Here is a 13,820-nt window from a genome sequence, read left to right as displayed (position 1 = left end):
GTGTGCCTCCCTGACGGACCCAGGACACCCACAAGTAGGGATGGGTCTTCCATATCCCCTGCATGGGGCGTACAGGAGCCCGCTCTTCAGGCCCCTGTCCCTGACTGCACACATCTCTTCCCAACTCGGGGTACAGTGACGTCAAGTTGGTAGCTTGAAATCAGCCATGGCGGCAGTATTCACACACACAAATCAGGGCCCCACTGTCCTTCGAAGACTCAGCTTTCAATGTCGCCTCCTCCAGGAAAGCCTCCCCAATCATATCCGCACCTCAGTCCGGATTCTGTGCCCTCCCCAGTCGCCAAGCTGCCTGTGTGTCCCCTCAGAGCCTCACCACACTGCTGTTTTCGTGTCTGTGAGCCCCTGGGGGCAGGACACATCCATCTCCATCACCCCCGGTGCCCTGTATGGAGCCAGTCACAGAGAAGGGGCCCAGGAAACGGCTGCCTGGTAAGCATCTACCCCGTGGGGTTTCCCCATCACTCTGAACTTCAATCTCGGCAAACCAGTTTCTAAGCTTTTTTTTTTTTTCTCTCTTTAAGCCACAAAACCCATCAAATGCAAGTTGATGAGGAAGCCCAGTACCTAGAGCAGAGGTGCCTGGTTGAAGCCAGGAAGGTTCTCGGCCTCCCCTTCAACCTCCAAGGCAGCCCTGGGGATACTTCAGAGAAACCCGGTTTGAAAACAAAGCGTTCTCTAGCTTTGTTAAAACCAAAGGTATGAGGTTTGGAAAACTGGGGGGACTCTGAACAGTAACCTTCTTGCCCTGGCGTGGTGACATAAAAGGAGCCACGTGGACTTGGGATCAAATTCCACCCCTGCCGCTAACAGGCTGTATGACCCTGGGCAAGTCACTTCACCCAAGTTTCCATTTCCTCATCCGAACAATGGGGACGATTCCTTTCTCGCAGGACTGTTGTGAAGATTAAATGATGCGATGGATATAACGCTATATAATCAGCCTGGCCTGACTCCTGGGACTTAGTAATGCTCAGCAAATGTCTGTCGACTGACAATTCTGCACCCAGGTATTCTGGTGATGGGCTAAAATGGGCCCTGGCCAGTGAGCCTTGCCAGGTTGGGCTGAGCGGGGGAAGGGGTAGGGCAGGTACCTGGCTGGCTCCAGGCCTGGGTGGGCTGAGCAGAGCTCAGGCCAAGCTGAGGGGCCCCTCGGCGGCCCCGGACATGGAGACCAAGGCTTGGGCTGTTCTTGGCTTTGCCCTGGCCTCCAGGAAAGGGGACCGCAGGGCTGGCCACAGGGTCCGAGTTCTTTGGATGCTTGAAGTAGCCAATGCCGTTGGCTGACAGGCCCCAGGACTTGGCTCTGATGTTGGTGGCTGGCAGCAGGGCCATCTGGCTGGGGCCTGTGGAGAGAACCAGGCACAGGCTGAGAGGCAGGCACGGGCTGCCTCCTGCCCAGCTGTCTTGAGGGCCCGACTGGACTCTGGGTGGCTCCCTTCTATCTCCTGGTCTCCTCAGGGGGAACCCCCAGTCTTTCTCCAGAGCCTCATTCTGGGTTCCAGGAGACCAGACCCTCCCACCAATGAGTCTCTGGGGCCTTTCTTAGGCCTCCTGTAAAAACCCCTCCAACCCAAAACCTGGCCCCAAGCGAGCCATACCTGAGCGGTTGGTGGAGGGACCGGGACTGGGGCTGAGACCACGGCCAGGATTAAAGCTAGGGGCAGGGGTGGGGCTGGGGCTGGGCGAGGAGCAGCAGACGACTGGGCAGGGGCGGCTGGAGCACAGGTCCAAGGTGCGGAGGGCTGGAGCTGGGGCCGAGCTGGTCAGGCCAGTGGTAACTGAGGAAGCCAGAGGCTGTATGAGCTGGAGTGGGGCAGCAGAGCCCCCGACCCAGAACACAGCCACCGCTCCCCATCCCACCCCTCCAAAGCCACGCCCCACACGCACCCAGCAGCAGAGAGGGCTGCGAGCCCGGCCGCCCAGTGGTCACAGGGGACTGTCGGAGCTGAGTGGTCCCAAAGCTCTGGCTGGACCTGCTGGGGAAGGGTGGGCTGAGCTCAGAGGGGCTGGGAGAGCCTGAGCAGGAGGCCTGGGAGTCCCAGAGCAGCGGGAGGGGCGCGAGGAGGTGGACAAGGAAGGCAGAAAGGAGGCAGAGGCAGGCGGGAGAGGGCTTGGTCCAGACACGTACCATGGGCACATGGCCTCACTCCCCCCAGGGTGCTGGGGCCGGAGCAGGGCCAGAAGACAGGAAGTGGACACGGCAAAAGAGCTAAGGGGCGGCAGAGAGGAAAAGAGGGGGCAGGCACAGGGGAGGAGAGAAAGAGAAGACACGGTCAGAGATGGCCCAAGGACTGAGGGTGACAGTGGGCAGAAGAGCCCAAGGCCCCACCCTGGCTCTCCTTCCCCTACCCCCTGTTCTAACCTGGGCCGCTCAGATGCCCCCTGCCACTCAGAGGCCCAGCCACCTGGAGGAGCACTGAGTAGGCCAGGGAGAAACATCGGCTTCAGTACGACTGCGAAGCAGCTGCCCCCCTTCCAGAGAGGCCTTCCCACCCACCCCCACAAACTCCTGGTGGGCTAAGAGCCTAAGGTGGAACCCCCTTTAGAGGAGACAGCCTCCAGGGCTCCTCCGACCCTGGGCTGCTCACCAAAGCCCCGCCCAGCCTGGCGATGGCCCCCGCAGCCAGGCCTCCAGGGACATACCCATCAGTTTCCACCAGGTCCTCCTCGGTGCGCAGGCTCAGCACATACAGTGTAGACATGGACACCACGCTGGGAGCCACAGGAAGGGGCCACTGTTAGAGCTGGAGCCACCACCCGGCGCCCTCTCTCCAGGGCGGGGCCTGTGGTTTTTGCTCCCAGGGGCTGGACTCCCAAGTGATGCCTGTACGCGGGTCTCCCCAGTCCCAAGGGGAGGAGACAGAACGAGGCAGCCCCCTTCCTTCCCCGAGACCTCAGCCACTTCATCTCCCAGGCCCCGCCCTCCTCTTCCCCCAGGACTGGGCCTGTGGGCAGCCCGACATCCCTGGCCAGCCGCCCCCAAAGTCTGGGGGACAAGTCACCTGAAGGCCATGACCACCACCAGGGCGATGATGGTTCCCTGCAGGAAGCGCTGGCTGATGCAGGCCTGGTCTGGGACCACAGACGATGACTGAAGACCAAGAAGAAAGGGGGAAAAGGCCCAGACTTAGGGAGCCCATGGTCTGACCCACGGTGGGCTCTGCTGGAGGTGGGGTACTCATCCCCTTGAGGGGCAGAGGGAGAGGAAGGAGAAACCAGGGGCTGGGAGGGCTAGAGGATCCAGAAGCGAGGGGAGGGGAGGGGAAGCGCCTGGAGTCAGTGAGCCTGGAGAGGCGCCAGCTGGAAAGGGAGGCCACGAGGATGGGGAGGCCCCAGTCCCTGGCCCCCATCCCTGCCCACCCTCACCTTGCTGGCCACCTTGGGGGGCCTCTTCTTGTGGGGGACGCTGCCCGCCCGGCTGAACTGGCTCCCTGCGTGGCTGCAGCAAGAGGACAGGGTCAGAGGTGCCTCTGGGAAGGGGGTCTTGCCCTCCCCGGCCCCGAGCCCCCACCTGAAGGCGCCCGAGCTGCCGGTGGACTTGAGGCTGTCGAGGCGCCGCAGCTTGGCCAGCTTGTGGCTCCAGCGCTCCAGCTCATCAATGCGCGTCTCCAGGTTGTCCGTCAGCTTGCACAGCTCCTTCACAGCACCCACGTTCTCCATGAAGATGCGCTCCTGCCGCAGCAACGGCCAGAGTCGAGGGCACAGTCAGCCCCTGGGAGCCCCAGGCTGTGGGCCCACTGGGGCGCCTGACGAGGGCACTCAAAGGCTCCCTCCCCAGGCCAGCCTTGCCTCTCGTCCAGCCTCAGCTCCCTCGGCTCCCTGTGCCTGCATCCGAACAGCATCCCCCCTCTGCACCTTTCCCCACCCACGGTCAGAACCCGCTGTCTCTCAGAGGCTCCCACCCTCCATCTCCCCATCTGATGAACACAACGTCTCAAGACTTCAGCAGAGGCCAAACACATCACATGGTGCCCATCCTCACGCCAGGAAGGTTACAAACATTATCCTCACGACAAACCCCACGTTTAAGCTTTGCCATAACCACATTAGAACTTCTTAGCGGTTAAGTGTCATTTCCCTCCTTTTGCAGGGGAGGAAGATGACCCTCAGAACGTTCCTCTTGCTCTTGATCGCACAGCCGCAGACTGGCAGAGTCCCCACCTCCCACCTCCACCTCTCCCAGTGGGGTGGGGAGGGGGCTCTGGAAGCAGCATGAGAGAAGACTGGGGGGCAGGGGGAATGCTCCTGTTCTCTGCACTTCAGTGTCCCCGGTCTCTACGGAGGGCGTGAACGCCCTCCAGCGGGTCCACCCCTCTGCCCCTTGGGCTCCCTTCAGTCCCTCCTCCACAGACCTTGTTCACCACCAGGAAGTTCTCTATGGTTTTCCCATTGGCAAAGACCACGTCTCCAGTGTCCTTCACGGCCTCAGGCAGGATCTCCTTCACCTCCTGAGCGATGACACCTGGGGAGGGGCAAGCCAAGTGTGTGTTGCGGGGAGGACTGCCCACAGCACCGTAATGTAAGCAGGGGCAGGGATCGGTGAGGGTGAAATTCTGGGGGCTAGAGATTTGGGATCCAGGGAGCCCCGGAGCAGGGGGCTCCGAGGCACAGGGTCGCAGTTCCAGGGATCAAGGTGTGGGGTTCCCTGGGCTAGGGATAGGGGCATATTCCAGGGAGTAAGGACTCCAGGGGAAAGGGAGCAGGGATCCAGGAGAATAAAGGCAAGATTCATCTAGGGAACAGAGGAGTGAGGATCCCGAGGCCACAAGTCCCAGGCTTCCAGTGTCAAAGGGCAAGGGGTCCGGCCCGAAGGGCAGGTCTTCCGGAGGGCCGGGATTCCCGGGGGCAGGTTTCCAGGAGTCATGGGAAGGGGTTCCCGGGAGTAGGGTTTCCAGAGGACAGGGACAGGGTCGGGGTTACCAGATCCCAGCCTGCGCACGTGAATCCTTACCCGTTTCTGGCGCCGCGGCCTCGATGCCAGCAGTGGCGGCAAACTCTGGCTTGTATCTGTAGTGGACCAGTCGCATGCGCGAAATCCTCTTCAGCTGCTCGGTGGTGTCCACCTGCGCGGGAGCCAGGGCCGAACTGAAAGCCTCCCGTCCTGGGCCCGTCCGGAGGCAGCAGTGTGGAGGGGAGACCCTGCTACTAGGGTCGCGGGATCCAGAGATCCAGGGCCAGCCTCCCCCAACTCCTTCCTTTGCAGCCCCGCCCCCTACAGAGCCCCGCCCACAAAGCAAACCCGCCCCCCGCGGGCAACCCCGGGCACCAGTTCCTCCCGCTCAGTTGTCCCCGCCCACAGCCCCGCCCCCACCTCCTGCAAGTGCTCCTTGGCCCGCAGATCCGAGGGGTGCATGAGCGAGCCCATGACCTTGACGTTGCCGTGCACCACCAGCGCCTCATCGGGCCGGTCTGTGTTGATGCCCACACGGCCATGGTGGAAGACGGTGTCGGGCACCTGCGCCCGCTGCCACAGCACGTCGCTGTCACTCTCAAACTGGCCCGGATTGGAGGCCTAGCAGGAGTTGGGGTTGGATCAGTCCTGGGGGATGGGGAACCTGCAGCGCCCTGGGAAAGGGGGAAACCCCGCAGCCACCTCTCCAGCTCCAGCCAGACCTCCTCACCCCACCATGAGGGGCGGCTTAAACTGTCCCTCCCATTGTGGCAACCAGGTCCAGGTCCTGGCCACCTCCACACTTTATTGTGACCCGGACAAGGTGGGAGCCTTGCCCAAGGCCACACAGCGAGTGCCCAGCAGGGTCAGCATTCCAGCTCCTGACTCCTGAGGACCCCTGTATCTCTCCTGGGTCTTGGGGAGTCCCCAAGTCTGGGGAGGACTCTCAGCCCTCTGCGGGGAGGTGGCCCTCACCCGCACGATGATGCGTTCTGAGATCTGGGCGGCCAGCGTGTAGTTCTGGTTCTGTGCGTGGGCCTGGAGGGCCACCACCAGCATGAAGTACCTGGGACACACAGGGGTCTTAGAGGCACCCAGGGGTCTGCCCCACTGCCTCCCCACCCCCCGCCAGCCTTCCTGGGTCAGATGTACAGTGCCCACTCGGTCATCTCGCCCAGGCTCCCACCAGCCAGGAAGAGGGCATGAACACCCCGTCTTACAGAGGAGGAACCTGAGTCTCCACTAGGGGGCGGAAATTCCCCAGGGCCCACCAGCTAGGAACCAGGCTTCTGCTCTCCCATCTGTAAGTCATTAAGGAAGGGCTCTGAATCCCAGGTCCCTTTTTTGTGAAATGGGTGAGTCTGTGGGACTCTGTGCCTGGCATGCTATGTGGGGTGGCACCCTCCCGCCCCTCGTCCTCAGAAATGGAGCGGCTCCAGGGCAGGGGCACAGCCTGCTCACCTCTGGTCAGGGTTGGGCTTGCCCTTCTTGCGCATGTTGTTGGCGGTGGTCTCGCTGAAGTGCAGCCTCCCCACAGTCACCTTCGTGACCTGCTCGGGGGGCAGGCTGACCCTGCAGAGGAGGGGCAGGGTACTCAGGGCGCAGGGAAGGGGGCTGCGGAGAGCCAGGCCGCAGTGGGGCACTGGGGTCAGGAGTGTGTAGGAGGTGCACACTGTGGGTGCACTCCCGCACTCCCCTCAGCTCCTGCCAGGGTGAGCCCTCCTGGGGACCACCCGCCACGGGCCAGGCACTCACGTGACAGGGTTGAAGGGCCGCTTGCTTCGGTCCGACTGCGACTGCTCGATGTTGATGGACTGGTTGAGGGCCTCCAGCTGGGGGAGGGGCAGAGGCCAAAGGCACCTCAGGGCCCAGGTTCCCCACCTGGTTCCGCCCTCCTTCGGCCTCTCGGCCCAGGCCTGGCCCAGCTGGGGCTCGTGAGGAAACCGAGGCCCTGCCCTCCCCTCAGCCCACAAACGCTGGTGCCTTCTCCTACACGCCACACATCCCACAGCCCCACACCCACGCCACTCCCCCACCTATGTGCACACGCATGAGCGTGCACACACACACTCACCCTCACCGGCCCCCACTCCCGTCCGCACACCTATCCCAGCCCTGAGCACACACCCCAAACCGGCCTCCACAGCCACCCGCTCACTCGCCACCCAACATTTCCCAGACCCCGTCCCACACCCACTTCCCCTCAACCCCTCCACGGGCGCTGGCTGCGCTGCTCGATCATGACACTGAAGGAGTCGCACCCGGCTGACCCCCCTGGGAGCTCACGGGCTCAAAATCAACCACCACTGTGGCGGTGCCGGGGGATCGCAGGGGAGGGACCTCAAGTCAAGATGGGCCTCAGGGCAGGTGTCCCCGAGGACGCAGCAGTGTGAACGGTGAAGGTCAAGGAACAGCGGCGGTGAGCCGGCAGAGGAGGGATGGAGTGGTGTTCAGCGGGCGTCCCCGAGAAAGGGAGCCGCCTGGGGGAGGCGGGGCTGCGACTGGGCACAGCGAATGGCGGGAACGGGTGAGGCTGGGGTCCCAAAGCCCTCTGCAGGCCCAGCCTAGCAGTCAGGGCTTTGCTGGGGTGAGGGAGATGGGGTCCCGGAGGCCTTGGAAGGCAGAATGGGAAAGACCTCAGGCAGGAGCCACAGAGGAAGCTGCTGAGGACAGGTCAGACAAGGAGGTGGAGGTGGGGGAAGGAGGAGGGGACCAGGCAGAGGGGAGTTCTGGGCGACAGGAGGGCCTGGTGCATGGTGAGGGGTGGGCAAGTGGGCCCCGGATTCATGGCTCAGGTAACCAGGGCCCTGGAGCCCCGTTCCCAGAGAGGGGGCCCGGGAGAGGGGCAAGTTCCCAGGGAGTTCATTTGGGGGTGTGGCACTGAGACGGCTGACAGCGGGGTCAGAAGAGGGGTCTTGGCGGGGGGGCGCAGGCTTGGGATCACGGGGTAGAGAAGGAAACGGGAAGCGTACCTGAGAAAAGGGCTGAGGGGCCTGACGCTTAAGGGGCAGGCATGGGAGGACAGGCGGAAAGGGGGGCCTGGACTTAGCCACGAGGGGTTTCCTCAGGACACACTCACCTGGCCTTGGGCTCTTTCGACTCCCCCCAGCCTGCCTGCCCTGCTGCCCTGCCCTCCTTGCCGAGCCCCAGACCTGCCTTCACTCCGTGCAGCTTCAGGTAGAAGCAGTCGAGGGGCTTGAGGCCTTCGGGCGTCTTGACGTACTTGGGCTCCCCCAGCATGCCTGCCCCCCTGCCCTCCTGCCCTGCCCTCCTGGCCGAGCCCCAGACCTGCCTTCACGCCGTGCAGCTTCAGGTAGAAGCAGTCGAGGGGCTTGAGGCCCTCGGGCGTCTTGACGTACTTGGGCTCCCCCAGCATGCCTGCCCTCCTGCCCTCCTGCCCTGCCCTCCTGGCCGAGACCCAGACCTGCCTTCACGCCGTGCAGCTTCAGGTGGAAGCAGTCGAGGGGCTTGAGGCCCTCGGGCGTCTTGATGTACTTGGGCTCCCCCAGCATGCCTGCCCTCCTGCCCTGCTGCCCTGCCCTCCTGGCCGAGCCCCAGACCTGCCTTCACGCCGTGCAGCTTCAGGTAGAAGCAGTCGAGGGGCTGGAGGCCCTCGGGCGTCTTGACGTACTTGGGCTCGCCCAGCATGCCTGCCCTCCTGCCCTCCTGCCCTGCCCTCCTGGCCGAGCCCCAGACCTGCCTTCACTCCGTGCAGCTTCAGGTAGAAGCAGTCGAGGGGCTTGAGGCCCTCGGGCGTCTTGACGTACTTGGGCTCCCCCAGCATGCCTGCCCTCCTGCCCTGCTGCCCTGCCCTCCTGGCCGAGCCCCAGACCTGCCTTCACTCCGTGCAGCTTCAGGTAGAAGCAGTCGAGGGGCTTGAGGCCGTCGGGCGTCTTGACGTACTTGGGCTCGCCCAGCAGGCCGATGTACACCGTCACCTGGAAGTGGTTCTTCTTCTGGCAGACGAAGGCGTCGTCGCCCACCGAAAAGTTGAAACCCTTGTCGGCGTCCACGCGGTAGGTGAGCATGGGCCTGGGGACAGGTGGGGGCAGTCACCCGAGGCCCCGCACACCGGGCTTGCCCTGCCCGTCCCACCCACATGCCTGCGTTCCAACGCAACTTCCCACGTGGTGCCCCCACTTCTCAGAGATGGAAACTGAGTCCCCAGGAGGATTGGAGCTCAGGTCTGCCAGTGCCTCAGCCCATACTCTTCCCACTACGTGCCTGGGACCACCCCACCCTGGTGATGGGGGCAGGTTGAGCAAGACACTTGGACGGGAGGGAACTCCTGAGGAGGGGGCCTGACGGCCCCTCACCACACTTGGCTTCTTCCCAAAACGCTGCCCGAAGCCCCCTCCCTCACGGGAGCCGGGGTGAGAGGGGATGCGTCTGTGGAGCCTCACTGCGCCTGACAGCTGGTTGCCATGGAAACGGTGGAACCAGGCGCCGGCTCTGCGCTGGCCCAGCCCCTGCCCACCAGCTTGCTCAAGCCCCCAAACGTCCTCATTCTGACTCCACCATCTGCCCGGTTGGGGAGGGGGCACTCTGGGCAGCCTGGCCTCAGTCTCAGTTTACACATCTGTTGCTGGCAAGGTGTTCCAAGTCTGGACCCTTTGGGGGACCTCCAGGTGGACTGAAAAGGGGTGATTGTTGGCCCGCCCTCACCCAGGTCCCCAGGCACAAGCAGTGCCCCGGATGCCCAGGGCCCGCCTGGAGGAAGCTGGGCAGGGACAATGTTTCCAAACTTGTGGGGAGAGGCCTTTGGGCCTGGCTAACAACCACGGGAAGGCCTGGAGCTCACTACTTCTCCCTCCCTGGGCTCCACCCACCTGCCTGACCCAGGGGAACACCCAGGAAGTGCCTGGGCCACACTGGGGGCCTCAGCTGCCAACTTCCTGGCCTTGGGACCTGGGGTGGCAGGGCTGGCCCAAGAAGTATAGTAGTAGGAATGGGAGCTCCTCACCAGGCCATAGGGCTGAACAGCCAAAGACCTGCCCCCGCCACCCAGACAGGGCCTCAAGGGACCCTTTCACCACTACCTCAGCTGGACGCCCCCTGCCCCAGCCCTGAGGGCTTGTGGCTAACAACCCGGCATAGCCTGGGACACCCAACTCCAGGAGGCTGGTCTAGCTGCGAGAGGGCCAAGTCCCAGACACCCTGCCCAGGCCTGGCAATGTCCAAATGAGCTGATGGTGAGCCATGCTCTCATCCCTCACTGGCCTTCCGTGGGAGTGAGGGGACTGGTCCCGGAGTGCTCCTGGCCAGGTCCCAGGAAGCTGAATCCACATGGGTGGGTGCTGAAGGAGAGCGAGGAATGCCCGGCCAGCCTCTGACCCAGTCCTCCCCCACCCACTCATCCCTCCCCTCCAGGGAGGGGGCTGCTGGAAGGGCCTTGCTGACGCTCTGCTTCCGGCTACCTTCCTGGAATGCAGAAGGAGGAGTGGGGGAGGGGAAGGGGGGGCCAGAAAACACCCCTCCACCCACCGGCCCCTCCCTGGCGGACACCAGCTTCTTCAGGAGGCCTCGGGCTGGCTCTGGAGTCAGGAACCCTGAGCGCCAGTCCTAGTGCTTCCCTGAGCCTGTCTGCTCTTCTGTGAAACGGGACCATCTCGTGGCCGGTGTGCTCCCCAGCCCTGCTCTAGGACGGCGTGGCCAGGAGGGGTTAGGGGGAGCACAGGTCACTCACAGCTCTTTGTAGTTTGCGTCGTACAGTGTCGCCCACTTGTTCTGCTGATGTGGTTGCCACTTGATGGACTGGTAGTTGGGGTCCAGGTAGGAGCCACTGAGGCTATCATTGTCCTGAAGGAGACCTGGAGAGAGAGAACGGCCATGGGCCACGGGCTCTGGGCCCCGGCCCCCCCCCACCCCCCCACCTTGAAAGCTTGAGCAGGCCAGCCATGTACCTGGTGAGGGTGCACCTGGGGGGTGCCAAGGTGGCGTCTGGACCCGGGCGATGCTGAGGGGCAAGGAGCCAGGGCCGGGTGAGAGCGGGCCCTGGGGAGGCCAGGGTGGGGATGGGGCTCGAGCTGGGTGCGGTGGCAGGGATGTCACGGTCCCGGGCTCCTGTTTGATCATTCCATTCAGCATCTGGGCATTGAGGGTGTTGGGGGGTGATTCGGAGTGCTTCCTCTTCTTGGAGGGGTGTGTGGGGAGCCTGGGGGGGACACAGGTGTGCACCATGGGGGGCTGGCCCTCCCCGAGCCCCCTCCCACTGGGCAGTACTCCCGCTCCCCTCTTCACCCTGTTTCAGCAGGATACGCCCAGCCCAGGGGATACCTCCTGCACGAAGCCCACGCCTTTACCTCCGAAGTGCTCCCCCATCAGTCTGTGTTATCATTCTCTTTCTGTCCCTCCACCCTACCCCCAAGACTGTGGAATCCAGGAGGGCAAGACCCACACCTGACTTGTCTGTGTGTTCCCATCACGCCCAGCAACTGGCCCGGCACACAAAGCGCTCAGAATCGTTCGTGGAATGAACGAGTCTGTCCCTTCCCTGTGGTGTCATTCTCAGTGTCACTCTTTATAGCGACGGCTCTTTGGAGAGCAGCCTCCATGGTTAGAAACAAGCCACAGAGGGCCTGGGCCACAAAGGCTGGGAAAGAGCGTTTCCTGGGAAAGGGGCTGACGATTTGGGGGCTACACAGCACCCCTTCCCCTTCTGGTTTACAAAAAGCTTTGCCAGTGGAATCTTTCCTTGAATGAAATCTTTCACGAAATCTCAATGTGCAAAACAGATAAAAAAGACAATTTTACGGGTTGGAGTCAGAGCAGGAAGCTTGGGTCTCCGCCTGGAACCTCCTCAGAAACCCGAGGACTCCATGGTGACTGGAAAGTCACTGGTGTCTGGGTAAGAGCACAGTCCCAGGTTCAAGTACTGGCTCAGCTCCCTCCTATCTCCGTAGGGCAAGCATCCCACCCCTCAAGCCTCAGTTTACCTATCTGGGCAACAGGGGTGGCCATGCCCGCAAATAACGTACTTGTGAGCACTTGGCCTTGGCCGTAAGTGCCCGATGCACTGCTCGCACATACATATACATGACACTGACCCCCATCTCTGGGGTCAGAGCCTTGGTCCTTCCTGGGTTCATTCATCCCCGCCCCTACCTCCATCTCTATCCTACCTGCTGCTGCCCTGAGTATCCCCCCTCCCTGCCCCCACCAGCCCATCTCCCCGCCCACGCCGCCCACGCCCCCCACCCTGGGGGAGGCTGCCCAACTCTTACTCGGCTCCGGCTCCGTGTTGCTGCAGCAGCTGGTGCAGCATCTGGGACTGCTGGGTATGGTGGAGATCGGTGGGCACCAGCCCCTGCCCCATGGCAGCGTAGGGGGGCATCGGAGGCTCAGCCTTCATGTACAGATCCCGCTGCAGGACGGGGTAGTGAGGCGGAGGCGGCGGGGGCGGCGGTGGGGGGTGCTCCGGGCGGGAGGGCACCCCCACGTGGCACAGGCTCTCAGGGGTTAGGGTGCGCAGGAGATGGGGGTCTGTGGGAGAGATGCGGGGTGGCCATTAGGTTTCCCGGCACCAGCTCTCCCTGGGGCGGGGTCTCCTGATTCCCGCCCCCTCCTGAACCCAGCCTGGGGGCTGCCCTCCTGCCGACCCCACGTGGGAGGAGGCTGGGCAGTCTAGAGGCTGGCCACTACAGGCCCCGGCGGGGAAGCCAGACCCTGCCCAGGGGGTGGGCAGCCTTTCACCCCATCCGAGCCAGCTCCTTCCCCTGGGCCGCCGGGCCTGGCCCGGCTCCCTGGGGAGGTCCCTCATCCCCAGGTTCTCCCCCAGCCCCTCTCAGGCCTGCTCCTCCTCTGAGCCTCAGGAAGGAGTCTCCGGGACCCCCAGCGCTGTCCTGCGGGGGGCCCTCCTCCCTCCGGCGGGTCCCAGGGGCCAGCCCCCCAGCCTGAGGGGCGAGGCCCCAGCTCCCTTTGTTCCCCAGGAGGCATTCCAGAGATGTTTTTGGTAAGATAAACAGAACTCTTGACCCCTCTCTGGGCTGTGGGGAGACGGCTGCCCGTGATCCCTCTGCTCTTGGCCACCTGGGGGCCACTGCACCCCTGAGCACCTCCCAAGGGGAGGTGGGCCCGGCAGCAGCCAGGCCTGTGTCCAGGCTGCACCCAGCCGCCCCCAGCCGTCCACTTACCGCCGAAGGGCGCGTCCATGATGGCGCAGGCGGGCAGGCGGGTGGCATCCCCGGCAGGGACACTTGCTCAGAGGCAGGGCCAGGCTCCCCACCCACCCCTGGGGAACAACAGCCAGCGCCGGGGAGTATTTGACCAGCGATAATCTGGGCCTGCTGGGCGGCCGCTGGCCCCCTCCCTCCCGATAAGGCCGCCCCAGCCACTTGCCCAAACCCCAGAGGGGGAGGGTGGTGCCCGCTGGACTCACCATTCACCTGCTGGGGGGAGTAGGCCTCGGAGCCAGAGTCTGGGGGGGAGTCTGGCAGCGTGCTGGGAAGCAAGAGGAAAGGGTGGTTGGGGGGGCAGCCGAGCCCCTGCCTTCCAGCCGGCCAGCTCTTCTGCGGGGCAGGGTCCCGGAGACCCAGGGGCTGGAGGCTTCGAGGTTTCTTCGCAGCCCCCGTTATGGGCATTTCTCTGTACCAGCTACCTTGGGGTGCCTGGCAGGGCCCAGTCGTGGGTGGAGGCCTTGGGCTCTGGCCCAGCATCCCCTCAGACCTACAGGGCACTTGGGAGCGTGTCACCTGTGTCCCTGACGATGGCACAGGGATTCAAGGACTCCCTCTGCAGCCCGAAGGGCCAGGCCAGCTCTTTCCTTCCTGCACCCACAGAAGTCCCACTTCCTGGAGACTCTAGGGGCCGGGCCTGGGAAACTTCAGTGGGTCACCGGGGGGGGCGCTGCCCTGCCACAGGCAGGTGTAGGCTGGGCAGGGAGCCAGCTCGCCAGGCCTGCACTTATTTT

At 63.8% G+C, this 13,820-nt stretch overlaps 1 protein-coding gene across 1 annotated transcript in view; it reads right to left on the bottom strand.

The window, feature by feature from the left end:
* MYRF (myelin regulatory factor) overlaps window positions 1-13,820 on the bottom strand; it is a 31,426-nt gene that overhangs the window by 2,914 nt on the left and 14,692 nt on the right. Inside the window, exons 4-21 of the mRNA XM_082661216.1 lie at window positions 13,290-13,351; window positions 12,136-12,394; window positions 10,816-11,066; window positions 10,599-10,722; window positions 8,749-8,944; window positions 6,668-6,744; window positions 6,374-6,484; window positions 5,888-5,978; window positions 5,333-5,533; window positions 4,973-5,084; window positions 4,374-4,483; window positions 3,533-3,693; window positions 3,388-3,460; window positions 3,024-3,112; window positions 2,665-2,733; window positions 1,909-1,997; window positions 1,620-1,799; window positions 1,113-1,364 (exon numbers count right to left, since the gene is read on the bottom strand). Of these exons, the coding sequence (XP_082517342.1) occupies window positions 1,113-1,364; window positions 1,620-1,799; window positions 1,909-1,997; window positions 2,665-2,733; window positions 3,024-3,112; window positions 3,388-3,460; window positions 3,533-3,693; window positions 4,374-4,483; window positions 4,973-5,084; window positions 5,333-5,533; window positions 5,888-5,978; window positions 6,374-6,484; window positions 6,668-6,744; window positions 8,749-8,944; window positions 10,599-10,722; window positions 10,816-11,066; window positions 12,136-12,394; window positions 13,290-13,351 (2,507 nt within the window). The remainder of the gene's footprint in view (window positions 1-1,112; window positions 1,365-1,619; window positions 1,800-1,908; window positions 1,998-2,664; window positions 2,734-3,023; window positions 3,113-3,387; window positions 3,461-3,532; window positions 3,694-4,373; window positions 4,484-4,972; window positions 5,085-5,332; window positions 5,534-5,887; window positions 5,979-6,373; window positions 6,485-6,667; window positions 6,745-8,748; window positions 8,945-10,598; window positions 10,723-10,815; window positions 11,067-12,135; window positions 12,395-13,289; window positions 13,352-13,820) is intronic.

The sequence above is a fragment of the Grampus griseus genome (genome assembly GCF_964374135.1).
Source record: "Grampus griseus genome assembly, chromosome: 8".
Classification (NCBI taxonomy): Eukaryota; Metazoa; Chordata; class Mammalia; order Artiodactyla; family Delphinidae; genus Grampus; species Grampus griseus.
The sequence above is the reverse complement of the archived record's forward strand: the minus strand, read 5'-3'. Positions and strand labels throughout refer to the sequence as shown.